This window comes from Chanos chanos, chromosome 12, assembly GCF_902362185.1.
Source record: "Chanos chanos chromosome 12, fChaCha1.1, whole genome shotgun sequence".
In the NCBI taxonomy this organism is placed as follows: Eukaryota; Metazoa; Chordata; class Actinopteri; order Gonorynchiformes; family Chanidae; genus Chanos; species Chanos chanos.
Genome location: NC_044506.1, coordinates 20,957,136 through 20,977,681, shown reverse-complemented (window position 1 = coordinate 20,977,681; position 20,546 = coordinate 20,957,136). Strand labels below are relative to the sequence as shown.

Below are 20,546 nucleotides of genomic sequence, written 5' to 3'. Positions count from 1 at the left end.
GTCTCTGAGGCAACAGGAGCGGGAACTGGAGCAGGACCAGAAACGAAAATCGGGTCATGAACCAGAACTGAGACAGACACTAGACCAGAGATGGACGTTGAGCAGAAATATGATTTGAATCACCATGCACGAATTGGTACAGATAGATTCACAATGGAGACCATAGAAGCCAGGTTGTTCTTGGGAATGCTCAACAATTAGTGTTTCCTTTATGTTCCCAAAAAGCATTTTTATTCTGTTATATTATATTCTGTTATACTCCATCCTAACGTGTCAGGATGGCCGAGTGGTCTAAGGCGCCAGACTCAAGGCTTAATGCCTTCCACTGAATGGGTGTTCTGGTCTCTGAATGGAGGCGTGGGTTCGAATCCCACTTCTGACATGAATGTTTTCCAAATTTCCCCGCCTGGGGTTTAATAGAGTCTCCAAGTCTTTCCTTTGGGATAAATAAGGTTCTATCTTATCTTATCTTATCTTATCTTATCTCAATGTATTCTACTCTATTCTATTCTATTCTATTCTATTCTATTATGTTGTACATTTATACATATATATATATATAAAGGGCAAAGATAAAACACAGAGTATAGTGTTTTTGAATTGTATTTACGGTATTGTGTAATGAAACACCAGCCCCATTCACCAGGGATGTGTTTGCAGTGTGTGTGAATGTAAGGGTTGAATGTATATTCAACCCTTCAAACTCACACACACAAAACACAGTTCATAATGTCCTAGCTACACTTTAAACATCAGATTCTCTGTTCGCTCACAACGCAGAAGGAACGCCCCACGTAACGAAAAAGTATTCCAAAGAAAAACTCCGCAAAAAAGGCAAACACAAAATCCATGGAAAAGTGTCCTAATAATCCACCAGAAAGCAAAAATACAATCAACAACCGAAGCAGCAAAAAAGACAGAAAAAAGGAACAATCTCTCCGGTTTGGCAGACTCAGCATCGGAAAATGATCGGAAAATATGATCCCCCGTGCTTTGTCCCATATCCCTGGTAGTGTGGCTTTTTAGAAATTTCTACAAATGGCAATTATAGTTCACTTTTATTCCGAGTCGGTGTCCCACAGACTCCCTGAGCTCTTTACGCACCAGTTTCTCATGAGCTGTTGGTGCTCTTCAGGACAGTCTGTATCATAGGAGGGCAAGGATTCAGTGTTTGTAGTGGAGGCCCAGCAAGGTGGAGGTTCCCCTTGAAGGTAAAGCATAGTAGACGTGAATGCCTTTCTGAGAGGTGAGGTTGGGAGCCTTGTTCCACAAGTTGGTATTGGCATTGTCGCAAGGATGAATAACAGGTGTATCCTTTATCGGTTTTCACCCCATAGCTGTACTTGGCCAGATTGAGGATGGCACCAATCTTGGAGAGGAAGTCCAGTCCGAGGATCAACGGGAAAGCAAGGTGGCGGTCCTCCATTACATAGGCTTGGACTGCCCTTGTCATGCCATGCTAGTCAAAACAGACTTTTCTTACCCAGGGCTCGGTGAACTGTACCATCTGCCATGACAAACCTCTGTCTTCTTCTGCAAGCCCCATCTGCCTCCACAAGCTTTCCCTCATCAGAGTGAACGTACTCCTGTGTCCACTACCGCTTCTTCTTGAATTCCTCTGATGGTAATTGGAACTAACAGGAGATTATGTTCTTTGTTTTTGTAGCCCTGGTGTTGCACTACAGTAACCTCCACTGCTGCGAATTGAGATGGTTTCTTGCCTGGTTTACCTGTACTTGCCTGTACCCTCTGCCAGTACTTTTACAGACTGGTGGGTAAAGAACTCAGGGAAGTCTGCGAGAGACCTGAAGAATGCCGCGGAATAAAAGTGCACTATAATTGCCATTTGTCGAAATTTCTAAAAAGCCACACCAGGGATACGGCACGAAGCACAGGGGATCATCTTTTCCGACCATTTTCCAATGTTGAGTCCACAAAACCAGTTAGATTGTTCTTTTTTTCTGTCTTTTCTGCTGCTTTGGCTCTGTATTGTATTTTTGCTTTCTGTTGGATTAGTGGGATACTTTTCCATGGATGTTTTGTTTGCCTTTTTTGCTGAGTTTTTCTTTGGAATACTTTTTTGTTATGAGTGATTTTCCCTCTACATTACGAGCGAACAGAGAAACCAATGCATAAAGCGCTGCTGGGACATTACGAAATGTGTTTGTTGTGTAATTGAATGTGAAGGGTGGAATATATGCTTGTGTCTGATTACACAATATTGTAAACAGAATTTGAAAACGCTATCCTCAGCCCTTTCTGATTTACCAAGCTGAGTTAGATGCAATTTGAAAGAAACACATCGGTAATATCTTAAAGAAGAATCAAATTTTACCTGAGTATTTCGTAATAATCAATATTTATTTAACTGATTGTTACAATTGTGTAATACTTGTTTGTAATTGTTTATAAATACATTTATAAAGTGTTTACAATCTATTGAAACCTAATTATAAACCATTTATAAGTCCTTTATAAGGGTAGTCTTATTTTAAAGTGGTACTGAATATTGGCAGTTTACCCAGTGTTTTCCAGGTCCACCTACATCACTAGGATGCATGATCTGAACAAAGGCAGTGATTAATGCTTAAGTGGTCCTCAAGTTCTTCCTTTGCCATGACCAGTGTGCCACTCTTTTTCTCCTCTAGCAAGCCTCTGGCCATCTTGAATGGGAATTTTGAACTCTGACTCTCTTTCTATTTTCTCCTCTTTGTGATGCGTTCCACTCTCCTAAGTGATGTTAGGCAGCTCTTGACTTGATTCCATAAGGCTTTCAGACCTTCCCTCTCATATTCCTTTGCCTTTTTCCAAGTCTTCTGTAGCGCTTGTCATGCTTTCACAGGCTGAAGGATAAGAAGAGAAGAGAAGAGAAAAGAGAGGATGTGTTATGCAAATTTGTGGGTTAATGAACAAGAAGTGTAGAGGGAGGTTGCCTTTGATAACCCAGGTTAAGATGTTACAGGGTGTTTGACTATTATAGGGTTATATAAAGTGATTTTCTGTGAGTGATCTGAACACATCTTGATAGTATAATTTCCGTCTCATTAAAGAAAGCAATATGAAGTATGGTTTGTTCTGGCTACAGCTCCTGTTTCTGGGTGAGGGTAATGAGGTTACTTTAAAAAATCAGTTCGGCATGTAGCAGTTGGCCAGTAAATGTGGCATCAAGTATGGCAATGATTGGCTAAATGGAAGACACTGAGGGACTAGTGAGGTATGGGAATAAGTTAGGAAGTGCTGCTTTATAGCATTTCTGCTTTTGTATAATTACCCTCTTCTGAGAAAATCCTATCTGTGAATCTGTTATCAGTGATGTTCTGTATGTGTTATGGGAAAGTCTTGTCCAGTGTTAACCTCAACTATAATCTTCCTCCTCTAACACTGTTTAATCTGTACATGTTCAAACAGGCCTGAGACAGTGGATTTCCCTGCAGAGAAAGACAGTGACAGTTGTCTCTCCCCAGCAGAAAAAAAAGTCAAAGTGCTCTTGCTAAAAAAAGCACTCTAAGTAGATTTACAGTATCTCTCCCGAGAAATACTTAAGAGTAAAATAGTCACCCATTCACAATTTACAAAAGCGGTTGTCAGTTTAACTCTGCTTAGAGTGCTTTTATTTTTCAGCAGGAGTACTTCTACTTTTACCACCCCTGCTCCCATGGGCATCAGTTTGTTCTGAAAAGTGCTGGGGACAATGACGGGTTTGACGTGTTCACACCTTTTTTTCCGTGGGCCATATCCTGCCGATAGATGTTAACCGCATCCCTTTATGGATCGCTTTTGAAAGCTGCTTGCGCTTTTTATGTGTTACGATGCTATAAAGTTAACCTGCTTACATGGATGACATAATACATCATGGTAAGGTAGACGCATTTGTGTTTTTTATTCTAGTGTTTTGAAAGTCACTGTCATGTAAAACAATAAAAAGTTTATGACAGCCACATAACAGTCTAAGTTATGTCTGTCAAGGACACCACCTGTGCTTGTTTTCCCAAATACTGAGACCGTGTTAGACCTATGGATATTGCTACTCCAAGCCATACTGCAGCAAATGAGAAACAAATAATGTTGACATTCCTTTTCATTTAGCTTGCCACCGGCAAACTTGCAGAACTGAACTTCAGAGAAATTGCTCAGTCGTTACCTCCCTGAGGGTGTGTTTGTGTCTAAACTAAAGCTACGTTGTTGCATCATAGATAAACGAGTGCACAGTAGCAACGCAGGTGTTTCGATTTAGATTTACCAATCAGTAAGCATGTTGGGTCTCTCTCTTAATGACATGATATGTACCAATGTAACTTTATTCATGATTAAGTTCAACTAACTAAAGGCTTTCATAAAGTGGTGGGGATGAAATGGGCCACGACAAAAAGTGGTGGGGACGTTATCATAAGCAGCTACATAATGTCTTTTATTTAAAAGGAAGATGGATGAAAAGGAAAAGGAAAAAAAAGGACAGGACATTTTGTAGTTCCATATGGGTTTTATTATGTTATTGTTTAACTCCATCATATCATGAATAGCCCTAGTGGGTCATTTGTAGTATGGATACAAATTCCATAACATCTGTGATACAGATGAGAGACTGAAGGTCTATATGGAAGACCCAATCACAACCAGCAGACGCCTCCCTTATTTTTGACTGTATTTAGCATTTATTTAGTGTGTGTGTGTGTGTGTGTGTGTGTGTGTAGCCTACGCATGTGTGTTCAGTTGTTGCTTATCACACTGTGAATCCAGTTGTTGTAGCGACACACTCTGACATAGACACTGGGGTGGCCAACCTGAGCACAATCGTAACCCCAGGATACAATACCCTGCAGCTCTCCATTACACACTAGGGGTCCGCCAGAGTCTCCCTGCAAAAGAGACAGAGAGAAAGAGAGATGGAGAAGTCGATGATTAGTGCAGACAGCAGATTAAATGTGTTAGAGCAGAGAAAATGAAGGTTTGTATTAGCTCGGGCCTTAGAGCAGAAGGTGTGAGACACATTGCATTGTGGGTATTGCAGTGCTGGAAAATCCAACTGAAAAGAAAGCTGGAACATTTACAGCACAAATAGCCCAAGACAGTATAAAATCTGATTACACCAATCACAGTGTGTTCATCTTTTCAAAAACCAGTCATTAAACTAATGAACACAACAGAGAAAAAGACTTAAAAAAAATCCTTCTTTTCAGTTGTATTTACCAATCAACAAACAGGCACAGTTACAAAATGAATCTGTGATTTGAGGACAAACACATGCTTTTTTCTCTTTCGAGAAGTGAACTGAGATTAACTGACCTGGCAGCTGCTGGCTCCGCCTTGCATGAATCCAGAGCACACCATGTTGTCAGTGAAGTAGTGTGGGTAAGCGTTGCGGCAGGTTGTGTGATCGATGATGGGCTGCCATAGACACTGCAGCCTGTCAGGGTAACTGTCTGCAAAGAAAGAAATTACAAAAGGGAACCCTGAGCTAAAGCGAGAAAACCTCCTGAACAGGAGCTGAATACTCATACAGAGACGCACTAATCAGAAGACCCACAACTGTCACAATGTTGTGTATAATCAAAAGCAGAGGTGGCAAAAGTAAAAGTAGAAGTTCTCTTGCTAAAAAAAAGTACTCCAAGTACAGTTAAATGGACAAGCTTTTTTGAAAATTGTAAATGAGTGACTATTTCACTCTTAAGGATTATCCAGGAGGGGTACTTTAACTCTACTTAGAGTACTTTTTTTTTTTTTTTTTTTATTAGCAAGATCACCTCTACTTTTACTTTTTCCACCCCTGCTGCCAACAACAAATTGCAGAACATCTCCACCCCTGACTTTACACACACACACACACACACACACACACACACACACACACACACACACAGACTCTGACACCCAGAACTGGCCCTTACCAATTTGGTGCCCAAGGCAAGATTTTAGCGAGTGCCCCTTGCACCGCAGCCAATGCCACCACCAGTCATTGTGTTCATATACTCACACAGAAACTGCTCAGCCACATTATAGTCTATAATATTCTAAACACAAACAGCAAGAGTCATTACACCTAGCATTCATGCACAAAAACATGTATTCAGTGAGCACTGCTCTCACACCATGTATGCTGTTTGCTATACATATAAGACTAATCCGTAACGAAAATGCAAAGGCTTACAGCTATTACTTACAAAAGGAGATGAAAAAGGAAAACCATTTTAATTGACTATTACAAGCAGGGCTAACATTGGCTAACTAGACCAAGATGGCAATAAAAACATATGCCTGGTTTCTTGAGGCAGACAGTGAATGGTGGGTGCAGCACACTTAAAAGAAAGAGTGTATTTCTCAAAATTATGTTGGTTATTCCCCAAACATCTGAGTCGTCTTTCCAACTTTCCCTAATGAATTTAAGGTGCGAGTATTGCTATTTATTGAATTAACAAATGCTACTATCATCCACAGTAAGCTAGTGACACTCTGCTCCAACAGTAACTACTATGCAATAGATAAACTACTCATTCATTACATTACATCTGTCTTTTCCCCGTTTCCCGCCTCTTTTCTTCTTTTTCTTCCCTGGGCACCAAAGGGCTTTGGTCACATAAACAAGACAGGCTACTTATTCGTTACGACTGCCGTCCAATGACTGTATCAATGACGAGAGTTAAAATGTTGTCATAAAAGATTCTAGAGCGCATGGCTTTGCTGCACCCTCTGATCTAAGTTGTCAACTTGTCACGACAGAGAACATACTATTAGTAAAAAACAGTATAAAAATTAAAAATTTCGATTTTTTTTCCCTCTTCCTCATTTGGGGTGCCCTCAGCATTCGCCTATACCGCCTTTGTGACCGGGCGGTTCTGCACTCACACACACACACCCCTGTCCCCAGTCTTTGATTGCTTGTCCACTCACTGCCATTGGTGATGGTGTTGCCCCAGCCGGAGACCATGCAGTGTTCATTGGCCTGTGGACAGCGGCTGGGCAGTGGTACTGTCTGGACGTAGCTGTTAAGAATCGCCGGGCGGCTCAGCTTAATCAGCATGATGTCATTGTCCAGGTTGTAGCTGTTGTAATAGGGGTGCCTGATCAACTTTTCAGCGTCGATAAACTGCTCCGTCCCCTCATTGACAGCAATGTCATGCTCACCCAGACGCACCTGAGTATAACTGGACGAAGGAAAGAGTGAAGCAGGAACGAAATCAACAGAAATTTGAATGTAGGGTGCACAAAGAAAAAAAAAAAGACCGTGTGGAAAACATGCACTGTACTATGTCTGCGTCATTTGACACTGTGACAATCACAGAGAGGACTCTGATAATGGTGATATTTCAATTATTAATAAAAATTAAAATTAATGGAAAAAACTCTGGCATAGAACAGAGATGTCAGGTCAAACTCACTAGTCGAAGCAGTGAGCTGCTGAGATGACCCATTGGCTGGTAATCAGGGAGCCACCACAGAAGTGATATCCAGCGTTCAGAGAGGCCTGGTAGGGTACAGAGTGCCTCGGACACTCATAGCCTCCAACTACCTTCTCATCGCTCTGCTCCACAGGGACAGCCACTGCAGGACACAAACAATAAACTCATCAAGTCAATCACAACACACAGTACCTGGTAAACTTTTTTAACAAGAGAGGCGTTAGCAAGTCTTTCAAAACATCCATTAAGAAAATCGTTATTTGAAGACACCCAAACAGCAACAAGAACATCGACTGTAACATGGGATTAATGTAGATGCATCACCTGGGCCCTGTTTCAGACAGCGGGTTTAGTTAGTTAACTCAGAGTAAGTAGTAAGCCTCCTAATAGAGGAGCCCTATGGCTTTGTTTTGCTAGAGGAATGAAGCCACAGGGCTCTTCTATTAGGAGGATTACTACTTTAACTAACTGAGTTTTCACTAAACTCGCTTTCTAGAATACCCCTCTAATCAGCTGGTCGCATGTAACTGGAAGTCATACAAAATTATTAATAAAAAAAATTCCATTGTACCAAACTACTTAGGTCTTCCAAAGGACATGCAGAAATATGTTGTCAGAGCAGAATTTCTGAATTTTTTTGATGTATATATTTAAGAGCCCTTTTGCAACAACAATGCTTATACAAAATCCAAAATAGACCGGACTATTGCAGAGAGCTTTTTCATGGCGGTTTTTAGTAAATGTTCAGTGAACTTGTCTGATTTTGAATTTCTGGCTGAATGTTGCTCCTTTTCATATGGAAACCACAAGAGAAGTCAGAAATTTGATTATTACTGTGTATAAAACACAATGATATTTCTGTATTTAATACACAATAATTTTATATTCTGTATCAAACACTTCATATTTCTACTCCTGCATACTGTTGTCACTCACAAACTTCCATATCCATTACTTTTTTGATTAGTGAAGTCAATTGAGTAATACATAGATGAATGCCTTTTAGTCAGGGAAAATTCCTTACATGCTGTTCCGAGCAGGACCAGGACAATCAGGGCTTTCATGGTGATGTGTGTCTTAGAGCTAAACCAGCACAGCTCCTTTTAAACGTGTCTTATCCCTGTGTTATCTCTCTCTCTCTCTAAAGCATCTCTCTGAAGGGTAAGAGGTGTGAGAATACAGCACCTGACTCTAAGCACAGGACCTTCTCCCTGCACCAGAACACACAGCTGTGTGACGTAATGTTTTGGGTTGTGCAGGTTGATGTGCCTTTTCCGTGGTATAACCCAAATGACCTCTGGTTCTTACAACCCTCCAAACAGCTCTTCCTTCCAATGCTCTGCTCTGATTTCAGGTCTTTTCTTTTTAATTTTGACGCCATGTAAAAGTTCACGTGTACATCGCGCGCACAGGAAACATGCTGGTGTGGTGGCGGAGGGGGCCATTGACGAGGGACTGTCGGTGGTTGGACAGTGATACCGGCGGCGATGGCTGCACAAAATAAAGTGGCAAGACTCCTCCGTCTCTGACTCTGTCTCATTATTTTTTTAAAAAAACTTGCGCCACGGCTCCACATCACCATGTTGTAAACAAGTAAGCCCAGGTCACTACCCTCCACTTTAGTTTGTTTATATCAACTGCTTCTACTTTCGGGCGCAGTGTCATTACTAGAGCGACCAATGTGGATAAAACTGAAAATGAGGATAGCTAAAAATTAGATATGCCAAAAAATCGGATTTGGACTGACAATGTGAACCTAGCCTTAGTGAATGTTTAATGAGGTTAGTAGTCACTGCAGGTTGTCCTAAAATATGGGTGGCAAAATACAGTCCAGCTGACAATTACAAAAAGGCAAAAATCACAGCAACAGTACAGGCAGGGCTCAGGCAGAAACCAATACTCAAAACAGGCAGAGAGTTCAAGGCAAAGAGAGGCAAAACCCCCCCCCCATAAAACAGGCAAAAGGTAACCAGTGGCTTGACAGAAATCACGTGGCAAGAAACAGCCTTGGGTTGGTAACAAGAAGACAACCAGATCTAGGCAGCAGCACCAAAACACTAGACAAAAGTGTCAACTTGCAGACTTAGTGTCCAGAATGCAGGCTTAGGTCAAAGAGCAAAAAGACTAAACAAGGCAAGCAACACACTGATAAGGTGACTTGGCGAGACAATCTGGCAAAGGACTGTTGATCCTGGCATGGCTTAAATGCTATGGCTGATGATGTGAGTGGCAGCAGGTGTGCAGGAACAGGCACTAGAGATTGGTTGGTCAGTCAGTCAGGGACCAGGACCAGGGTCGGGGTAAAACATGTAGAGCAAACCTGCAGCAGACACTAGACAAGACATGCATGACAGAAAAATATCTTAATTGCGTAGAAAAACTGGAAGTTTTTGGTTTCAATGTAGAGGGATACATTTACCTCACTCCAACATCACAGTAAACCAGTTACGGCATGTCACCCTGCCTCACTCCAACATCACAGTAAACCAGTTATAGCTCATCTCCCTACCTCACTCCAACATCACAGTAAACCAGTTATAGCTCATCTCCCTACCTCACTCCAACATCACAGTAAACTAGTTACGGCATGTCACCCTGCCTCACTCCAACACCACAGTAAACCAGTTATAGCTCATCTCCCTACCTCACTCCAACATCACAGTAAACTAGTTACGGCATGTCACCCTGCCTCACTCCAACACCACAGTAAACCAGTTATGGCAAGTCACCAAGTGGTGGCACATTTTACTTTGCCACAAAATCTTTAAACACATTTTGTAAAATGATGTAGACATCAGAGAGGAAAAATAGTATGTTGGGATAAAGGACTAACTAGATTCAGAGTTAGAGGGAAATACATTATATGGCCAAAAGTATGTGGACACCTCTCCTAATTATTGAGTTTGGGTGTTTCAGCAGGTGCATAAAATCAAGCACATAGTCATGTAATCTCCATAGACAAACCTTGGAAGTAGAATGGATCGTACTGGAGAGCTCAGTGACTTCAAATGTAGCACCGTTTTAGGATGCCATCTGTACCACAAGTCATTTCGTGAGATTGTATCGCCATATTCATGATTATTGTGTTGTTTGCGGGACTTATTTTGCTCTTGACGTAACCTGTTCCCGGATTTGCGATTTTGCCCTTTGTTTTTGTTACCTCTGCTTGGATCTGGTGCCTCTGTATCGTGCTTTTTGACCTCAGCCTGTTTTTTGGATTGTGTTTTTGCCTAGTGTTTTTAGAACCTCTGCCTGGTTTTTCTGACTCTCTGTGCCAGATATTCTCTGCGTGATTTTGACTACTGTGATCTAAGTTGTCAACTTGTTATCACATAGAAAATAGTGTTAATAAAAAGCAGTAAAAGTTAAAAATTTTGAATTCTTTTTCTTCCTCATTTGGGACGCCCCTACGGATGGGCGGTGCCCCTAGTATTCACCTATACTGCCTACGCGACGGGCTGGCTCGGCGGTGAATCCGGTGGACGCTCAACTGAAGTTTTCCTTCTCTGCACCCATGTTTTCTCTGGGTGGCTCACCGTCTCTTCAGAGAATGAAATCGCACCATAAACCCTATTCTATGTTAATAAACAACCCCTACAATAATCACTGCATTAAAAGTGTTTTGTCTGGAAATATCTGGACAAAGTAAGCTTCCGCCAAACCTGCTGTTTTCCAGAGGTATTTGGATGCCTGCAGAACTTTCTTATGAGGACCTGCACTCTCCCGCAAATGTCCGAATTCAGCTGTTAGACAGAGGTTTTCAGGAATCTGCCTGACCACAGTTGTTAGCTGATGGCTTGGCCTTTCAAATGCCAGTAACATTCAGTGGTCTGAATGGGGCTGGATAATGAAGCCTGTCCCCCTTTCTTGCCGTAATTTTCTATCAGATAGCCTATATGCAATATATAGCCTATATCTGAATAAGCACACAAACTTGTTAGGTGTTGCATGGTGTATAATACAACAGTGGTAGGCCCACCGCCTTTAATGTCATTGAACTAAATGAAAATAGACTCTTTGAATGGAGCATACAAAAACATTATAAAAACATGATAAAACAAAAAATCTGAATGAAATGCTCATTTATTACATATTTGATAGTTTTGTAACTGTCCTTTACTTGGGGTCAAAGGTATAGGGTGACCAGACGCAAACGGACCAAATGTTGGACAAGTAGTAAGTTTGTGTGGGACAATGTGGGACATGTTACCAACGCTAAGAGGTAACCTAAAACTTTGACATAACATCTATCTAGCTGAACAAGAATCGTGTGAATTCTGCCTTTCAGCTCGTAAACACCTATACTTTGTCCTCTAATCGATTCCACAACACACTAGATGGGCCATGAAAGATTCAGGCTACAGCTTTTGCTATATGAAAGACATAATGAGCACAGTGCTGTTTGCCATCCCAAAGGCACACTAATTTTGCAACATAACATGACTTTATTGATAGACATCCAACATGCATTGGCCATTACAGGCCCATCAAAGGCAACTATCCTTAAGCAAAGCAGCAGGCATCATGCAGCTCTAGTATTTCAAGTTATACTCCTGACCAAATCCAGCTACTACTTACATAAGGCACAAAATAAAATATTATATAAAACAAAACAATTTCAATACAAATCTTTATATCAAATCAAAATCTCTGTTGGATGAATAGCGTGGTCAGAAGGGATAAAAGAATATTTTATTTTCTTTGTGGCCATGATATAGCTTTGACCTTCATATCTGCAGAGTTTGTGTAAGTTTGGTTTTTGTGACATGGCAGAGGAGTTCACCGGCCCAACTTCTGCACAGTTTGATTGACGGCCGTCACAGCCTCTTGATGATTGCCTTCGCTGCTCTCTTCTCAGCCATTGGATGAAAGACAGGCTTTTAGAAAAGCTTGACGTCGCCCTATTAAATAGAGTAGAGACTATGCTGCAACAACATAAGCGGCTCATGTGCCGGCCAGGTAAAAGAACACATCCATGTGTTCTTATTTCTGACAATTAAAAACCAACCGATCAGTGAAAATGCGAGACATTTTCTCGGTATGTGGGATGGCGCTCGCATGAGGCAAAGGAAGAGAAGAGTAAAAGTCAAAACATAATAATTTCCCCAGTATACTAGACGTTTCCCCATTTGATGTTTTTCCTGGTCTAATTTCTGTTTTTCCTGTGTTTTGCAGCTGCACAGGGCCAGCACTAGTGTTGGAAGATGCAAGAGTAAATATGATGTCTGAAGAGGAGGACGCCATCTTGGATGGATGGCCATTGAGGGTCGTCCGGCCTACAGCCCGTAACACAGAGCTGTCTGAACTATTTGGGGTGCTACAGAGTAGACTGGACGCTGCAGACAGATTTACAGTGGAGACCACAGAAGCCAGGTTGTTCTTGGGAATGCTCAACAATTAGTGTTTATTTTCCCAAAAAGCATTTTTATTCTGTTATATTATATTCTGTTATGTTCTCTTCTAACGTGTCAGGATGGCCGAGCGGTCTAAGGCGCCAGACTCAAGGCTTAATGCCTTCCACTGAATGGGTGTTCTGGTCTCCGAATGGAGGCGTGGGTTCGAATCCCACTTCTGACATGATTGTTTTCCAAATTTCCCCGCCTGGGGTTTAATCGAGTCTACAAGTCTTTCCTTTGGGATAAATAAAGTTCTATCTTATCTTAATGTATATATATATATTGTTACAAATTGACAATGTATGTATGTGTGTGTATATATATATATATATATATATGTATTTCCTCGATATTTCAGTATCCTGAAATATAGAGGATAGGACAGCTTTTCATGACAATGGAGTGGGTGACAGTCAGACTTACCAAACACCCAGGCTTCTGTGAGGAAAACTGATTGAGCACTGCCCTCTGCAGGTCTTTAATGATCAACACACAACTTTCTGGAAAGTTCTATCATCCAGACAGCCGTCCATTTTTATATATAGATCATTTCATATTAAAGATCATTCCTTTACTTGTTTATCCACCCTCTTTGATGGCCACTAGACAGATGAGGGTGAAAGTTAGGAGGTAGTGAATGGGACAGAAGTCTCCTAAAGGCCTCACAAAATTGCTTTTCTATGACTGTCATCATAAAAACCACTGCATTCTCCCATATCCAGAAATCCACAACACCTGTCTATCAAGAAGGATTCAGATCTACAAAAGCTGTCAATAAAACACTACCAGTGAGCCTCACAGGCATAGAGAGTTGGGTGACAGGTTGATGTTGAAACCCATGAGGCATTTCTGCCTGTCGCACCTCTGCCCAAGTACCAGCTGCAGGGTCTTCAGCTGGGAGCCATCCTTCGCTGATGTGTAACCCCTTTAATCCCAGAAGATCTCAGGATGGTGGGGCAGCAGTCAGGGATGCCTCCCTGACGCTCCCTGTAGCTGGATTTAGACAGTCGGGTGTTTCCACCATGTGGTTTCTCGATTCCTGTAGACACTGAGTTTGTGAAGTGTCTCGTCCTGAGTAGTGTTCTGTCCTCTGTTGGCTGTGATCTACATGGCTTCTCAGTTTCCCCAGCTCTTGTCTCTTCTTCGCAGCCAGAGCCAAAAACTTCCCTTTTCTGCCTCTGCTGAGAGGTCTTTTAGGGCTTTTTTGACTTCCGCTGATGTGAATCCAGTGTCTCTCAGAGAGTGCTTGGTTGAAAGGCTCACAAAGCCGCGGCAACCGACCTCTACTGGATAGACTGTTGCTCTCCAGATTTTTCTTGGCATTCTGCCACGAGTTCAAGACACGCTTCCCCATTGCCAACCACAGAGTGATATCTGGTTTCAGTGTGGTGGTCGTGATGTCAGTGAGGAACCTTAGCTGCTTGTCGAGGTCTGATCTCATTGACAAGTCAGTTCCTGGGGCCAAGACTGATGCTCTGTCCTGTGTGGGGCAGTTCTGCACCGATTGCCCAGCTGTTACAAAATGACTTCTAGTGACATTACAGTCTCTTATTTGCCAAGACTGTCATGCTCTCTGTGAGTTCTGCCAGCTTCCTTAGTACCTAGTCTTGCCAACACATGTAGTTACCCTGGGCCAAGGTGGTCTTGCAGCCACACAGCATGTGGTGGATTATTTCCCTGGGCTGTTTCACACAGGCCACAGTTCTCCTCTGAGCCGAACCATCGTGCCAGATTGGCTGGGCTAGGAAGGGTATCATACGTGGCCCTTATTTAAAAACTCATTCTTGTCTGAGGGATCTTCCACAGGTCACTCCATCCCATTGTCCATGGGAGAATGCCCTCTCACCTTGTCCACTGGCCTTGCTGGTGTTGGCTAACTTCACCAAGAACTTGTCTTCCTCCATTCTTGTCACTTCCATGACCACCAACTTCTTCTCAAGTCTCTTGAGGAGCTGTACGGTGCATGCAGCTGTCTGCAGTAGGCTTGTGACATCATCCATGAAGCAACGCAGGGGTGGTAACCATTGGCCTGCACTCTTGCGCACTCCTCTGGTCATTGTCCTTGTCCCAATCAGGATGACTTCAGAGGTGGCTATGAATATGATGGGTGAGATGGAACATCCCATTGCTATTCCCCTGGCAAGTTGCTGCCAGTCAGTTGTGTAGTCCTGCAGCGAGTGACAAATTTTCAAATCTCCATAGTAGCTCTCGATGATGTTCTTGACACACACCGGCACATGGAAGAGGATCAGGGCAAAGCTTATTAGCTGATGTGGGACAGACCCAATATGTGTTCTCCAGGTCCAGCCATACAACATGAAGGTCCTTCTTGTCTCTCTTGGCAGATTTGATCTGATCCCAGATTGGCATTGCAAGTTCTATACAGCCTGAGAAGCCAGAGACTCCAGCTTTCTGGTAGCTTGTGTCGATGCAGTTGTCTTGTAGCATGAGCAGGAACTTGGTCATTCTCTTGGCAATCACAAAGAAGAAAATCCTTCCCTCCACATTCAACAGTGTGATGCTTCAGAATTGTCCAATGGTAGAAGATTCTTGCTCTTTTGGGATTAGGATCGCCACCACTCGACACCACACAGCAGGAACACTCTGTTGTTTCCAGATCACCCTCATCAGTTTCCATAGCTCTTTTAGGATTTGAGGGCATCTGTCGTAGAGCTTGTGTGAAATACCATTTGGTCTGGGGGCAGAGCTTGACCTTGCTCTTCTCACCATGTCATTCAGTTCGCTCAGCTTGGGTGGTACAACCTCGAACTCTACCGATGGAGCCGCTGGTTGGAGCACATAGCCAGGGGGCCCAAGAGGGAGATGTTTTCCTGGATCTGAGATCTGCATTGCTGTTTTTGTATAATTACCCTCTTTTGAGAAAACCCCATCTGTGAATCTGTTATCAGTGATGTTCTGTATGTGTTATGGGAAAGTCTTGTCCAGTGTTAACCTCAACTATAATCTTCCTTCTCTAACACTGTTTAATCTGTACATGTTCAAACAGTCCTGAGACAGTGGATTTCCCTGCAGAGAAAGACAGTGACAGTTGTCACTGTCACTGAAAGTAGAAATGCTCTTGCTAAAAAAAGGAACTGTAAGTAGAGTTAAAGTGTCCCTCCTGAAAAACACTTAAGTAAGAGTAAAATAGTCACAAATTCACAATTTACAAAAACGGCTGTCTGTTTACATAGAGTACTTTTATTTTTCAGCAAGAGTACTTCTACTTTTACCACCCCTGCTCCCATGGGCATCAGTTTGTTCTGAAAAGTGCTGGGGACAATGACGGGTTTGACGTGTTCACACCTTTTTTTCCGTGGGCCATATCCTGCCGATAGATGTTAACCGCATCCCTTTATGGATCGCTTTTGAAAGCTGCTTGCGCTTTTTATGTGTTACGATGCTATAACACATAAAAAGCTCAAGCAGCTTACATGGATGACATAATACGTCATGGTAAGGTAGACGCATTTGTGTTTTTTATTCTAGTGTTTTGAAAGTCACTATCATGTAAAACAATAAAAAGTTTATGACAGCCACATAACAGTCTAAGTTATGTCTGTCAAGGAGACCACCTGTGCTTGTTTTCCCAAATACTGAGACCGTGTTAGACCTATGGATATCGCTACTCCAAGCCATACTGCAGCAAATGAGAAACAAATAATGTTGACATTCCTTTTCATTTAGCTTGCCACCGGCAAACTTACAGAACTGAACTTCAGAGAAATTGCTCAGTCGTTACCTCCCTGAGGGGGTGTGTTTGTGTCTAAACTAAAGCTACGTTGTTGCATCATAGATAAACGAGTGCACAGTAGCAACGCAGGTGTTTCGATTTAGATTTACCGATCAGTAAGCATGTTGGGTCTCTCTCTTAATGACATGATAGGCCTATATACCAACATAATTTTATTCATGTTGAAGTTCAAAAAGTGGTGGGGACATGTCCCCAGTGTCCCAAACGTAAATGACACCTATGCCTGCTCCTCAGCATAATATAAACATATGTACAATATGAATTATATTAAGTAGCTCCAGCTTTTGATAGATAGTTAGCATTCTGCTAATTTGCTTAGCTTTTAGCCAGATAGATGCGCTGTCTTACATAGAGTTTCATTTTCATTTAGCGTGAAGGTTCAGATCAGATCAGATCATTTTTCCCTTTTAATAATCAATGGATCAAGGGCTGAGTATTTACTTGTAAAATTTCTGCAGTATTTTTTGAGGATTATCAGGCTTTTCTGTCGCGTCTTCCCTGCAGCATCTTGAGTCCTCTCTAACAGAGGTCTGCACTTTAAAAATCTCTCACAAGCACGTGTGTTTTATTTGAAAGGAAGATGGATAAAAAGGAAAAGGAAAAAAGGGGACAGGACATTTTGTAGTTCCATATGGGTTTTATTATGTTATTGTTTAACTCCATCATATCACGAGTAGCTCCAATGTATCATTTGTAGCATGGCTACAAATTCCGTAACGTCTGAGATAAAGCTTAGAGACTGAGGGTCTATATGGAAGACCCAATCACAGCCAACATACACCTGCCTAATTTCTGACTGTATTTAGCATTTATTTAGTATTTAGTATTTGATGTGTGTGTGTGTATGCATGTGTGTTCAGTTGTTGCTTATCACACTGTGAATCCAGTTGTTGTAGCGACACACTCTGGCATAGACACTGGGGTGGCCAACCTGAGCACACTCGTAACCCCAGGATACAACACCCTGCAGCTGTCCGTTACACACTAGGGGTCCGCCAGAGTCTCCCTGCAAAAGAGACAGAGAGAAAGAGAGATGGAGAAGTCGATGATTAGTGCAGACAGCAGATTAAAGGTGTTAGAGCAAAGAGGAAAAGAGGGTTCGTATTAGCTCGGGCCTTAGAGCAGAAGGTGTGAGACACATTGCATTGTGGGTACTGTACTGTTGGAAAATCCAACTGCAAAGATAGCTGGAACATTTACAGCACAAATAGCCCAAGATAGTATAAAATCTGACAACACCAATCACAGTGTGTTCATCTTTTCAATATCCATTCATTAAACTAAAATGAACACAACAGAGAATAATACTTAAATAAATAGATAAATAAATAAATAAACAAACATATCCCTGCTCTACAGTTGTATTTACCAATCAACAAACAGGCACAGTTACAAAATGAATAGCCTTATGTGATTTGAGGACAAACGCATGCTTTTTTCTCTTTCGAGAAGTGAACTGAGATGAACTGACCTGGCAGCTGCTGGCTCCGCCGTGCATGAATCCAGAGCACACCATGTTGTCAGTGAAGAGATGTGGGTAAGCGTTTCGGCAGATTCTGTGATCGATGATGGGCTGCCTTAGACACTGCAGCCTGTCAGGGAAACTGTCTGCAAAGAAAGAAATTACAAAAGGGAACCCTGAGCTAAAGCGAGAAAACCTGAACAGGAGCTGAATACTCATACAGAGACACACTAATCAGAAGACCCACAACTGTCACAATGTTGTGTATAATCAAAACAGAACAAATGTTACCACCCACCAGGGATTATGTGTTTCCCTCTACATCCCTTAATACAATACAATAAGTAATCTGGAGAAGTGAATTTTAGAAATGTCAACAAACTACCTGACCTGACAACAACAAATCAAACAGCCTCTCCACCCCTTACTACATACACACACACACACTCTCACAGAGACACAGACACTGAGACATACACACACACACACACACACACACACACACACCCCTGTCCCCAGTCCTTGATTGCTTGTCCACTCACTGCCATTGGTGATGGTGTTGCCCCAGCCGGAGACCATGCAGTTCTCGTCGGCCTGTGGACAGCGGCTGGGCAGTGATACTGTCTGGACGTAGCTGTTAAGAATCGCCGGGCGGCTCAGCTTAATCAGCATGATGTCATTGTCCAGGTTGTAGCTGTTGTAATAGGGGTGCCTGATCAACTTTGCAGAGTCGATAATCTGCTCTGTCCCCTCATTGACAGCAATGTCATGCTCACCCAGACGCACCTGGATACGACTGGACGGAGGAAAAAGTGAAGCAGGAACGGAATCAACAGAAAAGTAATGTAGGGTGCACAAAAGAAAAAAAAAGACTGATAATGGCGATATGATTCAATTTAAATGATTAACAAAAATTAAAATGAATGGAAAGAACTCTGGCATAGAGCAGATGTCCGATTGGTCAAACTCACGACTTGAAGCAGTGAGCTGCTGAGAGGACCCATTGGCTGTTAATCAGGGAGCCACCACAGAAGTGATATCCAGCGTTCAGAGAGGCCTGGTAGGGTACAGAGTGCCTCGGACACTCATAGCCTCCAACTACCTTCTCATCGCTCTGCTCCACAGGGGCAGCCACTGCAGGACACAAACAATAAACTCATCAAGTCAATCACAACACACAGTACCTGGTAAACTGGAGAGCGGTTAGCAAGTCTTTCAAAACATCCATTAAGAAAGTTAACATTTGGAGAAACCCAAACAGCGACAAGAACATCGACTGTAACATGGAATTAATGTAGATGCATCACCTGGGCCCTGTTTCAGACAGCGGGTTTAGTGAAAACTCAGAATTAGTTAACTCAGAGTAAGTAGTAAACCTAATAGAAGAGCCGTATGGCTTTATTATGTTAGGAGAATAAAGCCATAGGGCTATTACGAGGCTTTCTACATACCGAGTTAACTAACTCTGAGTTTTCGCTAAAGCTGCTTTCTGAAACAGGGCCCAGATCGGCTGGTCACATGTAACTGGAAGTCATACAAAATTATAAATAAAAAAAATTCCATTGTACCAAACTACTTAGGTCTTCCAAAGGACATGCAGAAATATGCTGTCAGAGCAAAATTTCTGAACTTTTTTTGACATTTAAGCGCCCTTTTGCAAAAACAACAACAACAAAAAAAAGTAGATACAAAATCCAAAACAGAACAAACTGCTGCAAAGAGCATTTTTTTCGAGCAGTTTTTAGTAAATGTTCAGTGAACTTGTCGAATTTTACATTTCTGGCAGAATTTCCTTTTCATATGGAAACCGCAAAGAAGTCAGACATTTGATAATACTGTATATAAAACATGTTGATATTTCTGTATTCGATAAACAATCATTTTATATTCTGTATCAAACACCTCATATTTCAACACCTACATACGATTGTTATATTCATAAACTTCTCTATCCATTACTTTTTAATTAGTGAAGTAAACTGATTAATACTTAGACGAACGGCTTTTAGTCAGGGTAAATTCCTTACATGCTGTTCCGAGCAGGACCAGGACAATCAGGGCTTTCATGGTGATGTGTGTCTTAGTGCTAAACAAGCACAGCTCCTTTTAAACGTGTCTTATCCCTGTGTTATCTCTCCCTCTCTCTAAAGCATCTCTCTGAAGGGTAAGGTATGTGGGAATGCAGCACCTGACTCTAAGCATGTAGGACCTCCTCCCCTGCATCGGCACACACGCGGCAGGACCTCCTCCCTGCACCAGCACACACATGCGGCTGTGTGACGTAAAGTTTTGGGGTTGTGCGGGCAGACGTGCCCTTTCCAAATGACCTCTGGTTCTCTCAATCCACCAAACGCCTAACCCAACCTATGCAGGATCACAGCCATTAAAATGACTCTGATACATCCGCAGAGGTGGCAAAAGAAAAAGTAGAAGTACCCTTGGTAAAAAAAAAAAAAAAAAAAGTACTCTAAATAGAGTTAAAGTATCACTCCCGAAAAATACTCTTTTCCAATTTACAAAAATGGTTGTCAGTTTAACTC

General features: G+C 42.1%; 2 protein-coding genes and 2 non-coding genes across 4 annotated transcripts; 2 read left to right on the top strand and 2 right to left on the bottom strand.

The window, feature by feature from the left end:
* The first annotated feature begins 272 nt into the window (after nucleotides 1-272).
* trnal-caa (transfer RNA leucine (anticodon CAA)) lies at nucleotides 273-382 on the top strand. Its single transcript has 2 exons — nucleotides 273-310; nucleotides 337-382. It is a non-coding gene; the product is annotated as a tRNA-Leu (tRNA).
* A 4,324-nt stretch (nucleotides 383-4,706) lies between these two features.
* Nucleotides 4,707-8,458, bottom strand: LOC115824974 (trypsin-3-like). Its single transcript, XM_030788690.1, has 5 exons — nucleotides 8,419-8,458; nucleotides 7,374-7,536; nucleotides 6,882-7,139; nucleotides 5,284-5,416; nucleotides 4,707-4,856 (listed from the first exon to the last, which is right to left on the bottom strand). Exons 1-5 carry the CDS (start codon nucleotides 8,456-8,458, stop codon nucleotides 4,707-4,709), a joined length of 744 nt encoding a protein of 247 aa, XP_030644550.1.
* A 4,403-nt stretch (nucleotides 8,459-12,861) lies between these two features.
* On the top strand, nucleotides 12,862-12,971 carry trnal-caa (transfer RNA leucine (anticodon CAA)). The gene is made up of 2 exons: nucleotides 12,862-12,899; nucleotides 12,926-12,971. It is a non-coding gene; the product is annotated as a tRNA-Leu (tRNA).
* Nucleotides 12,972-17,400: 4,429 nt separating this feature from the next.
* Nucleotides 17,401-20,073, bottom strand: LOC115824959 (trypsin-3-like). Its single transcript, XM_030788666.1, has 5 exons — nucleotides 20,034-20,073; nucleotides 18,978-19,140; nucleotides 18,545-18,802; nucleotides 18,016-18,148; nucleotides 17,401-17,550 (listed from the first exon to the last, which is right to left on the bottom strand). The coding sequence occupies exons 1-5, from the start codon at nucleotides 20,071-20,073 to the stop codon at nucleotides 17,401-17,403; spliced, it is 744 nt and encodes a 247-aa protein (XP_030644526.1).
* Nucleotides 20,074-20,546: the final 473 nt, after the last annotated feature.

Coding starts and splice junctions, on each gene's coding strand:
- LOC115824974 (XM_030788690.1), bottom strand. CDS start 8,458: ATGAAAGCCCTGATTGTCCTGGTCCTGCTCGGAACAGCAT. Junction 7,537..8,418: donor GGTCCTGCTCGGAACAGCAT/GTAAGGAATTTT, acceptor TGTGTCCTGCAG/TGGCTGTCCCTGTGGAGCAG. Junction 5,417..6,881: donor ACCATCACCAATGGCAGTGA/GTGGACAAGCAA, acceptor CTTTGCAGACAG/TTACCCTGACAGGCTGCAGT.
- LOC115824959 (XM_030788666.1), bottom strand. CDS start 20,073: ATGAAAGCCCTGATTGTCCTGGTCCTGCTCGGAACAGCAT. Junction 19,141..20,033: donor GGTCCTGCTCGGAACAGCAT/GTAAGGAATTTA, acceptor TGTGTCCTGCAG/TGGCTGCCCCTGTGGAGCAG. Junction 17,551..18,015: donor GCGGAGCCAGCAGCTGCCAG/GTCAGTTCATCT, acceptor TCTCTTTTGCAG/GGAGACTCTGGCGGACCCCT.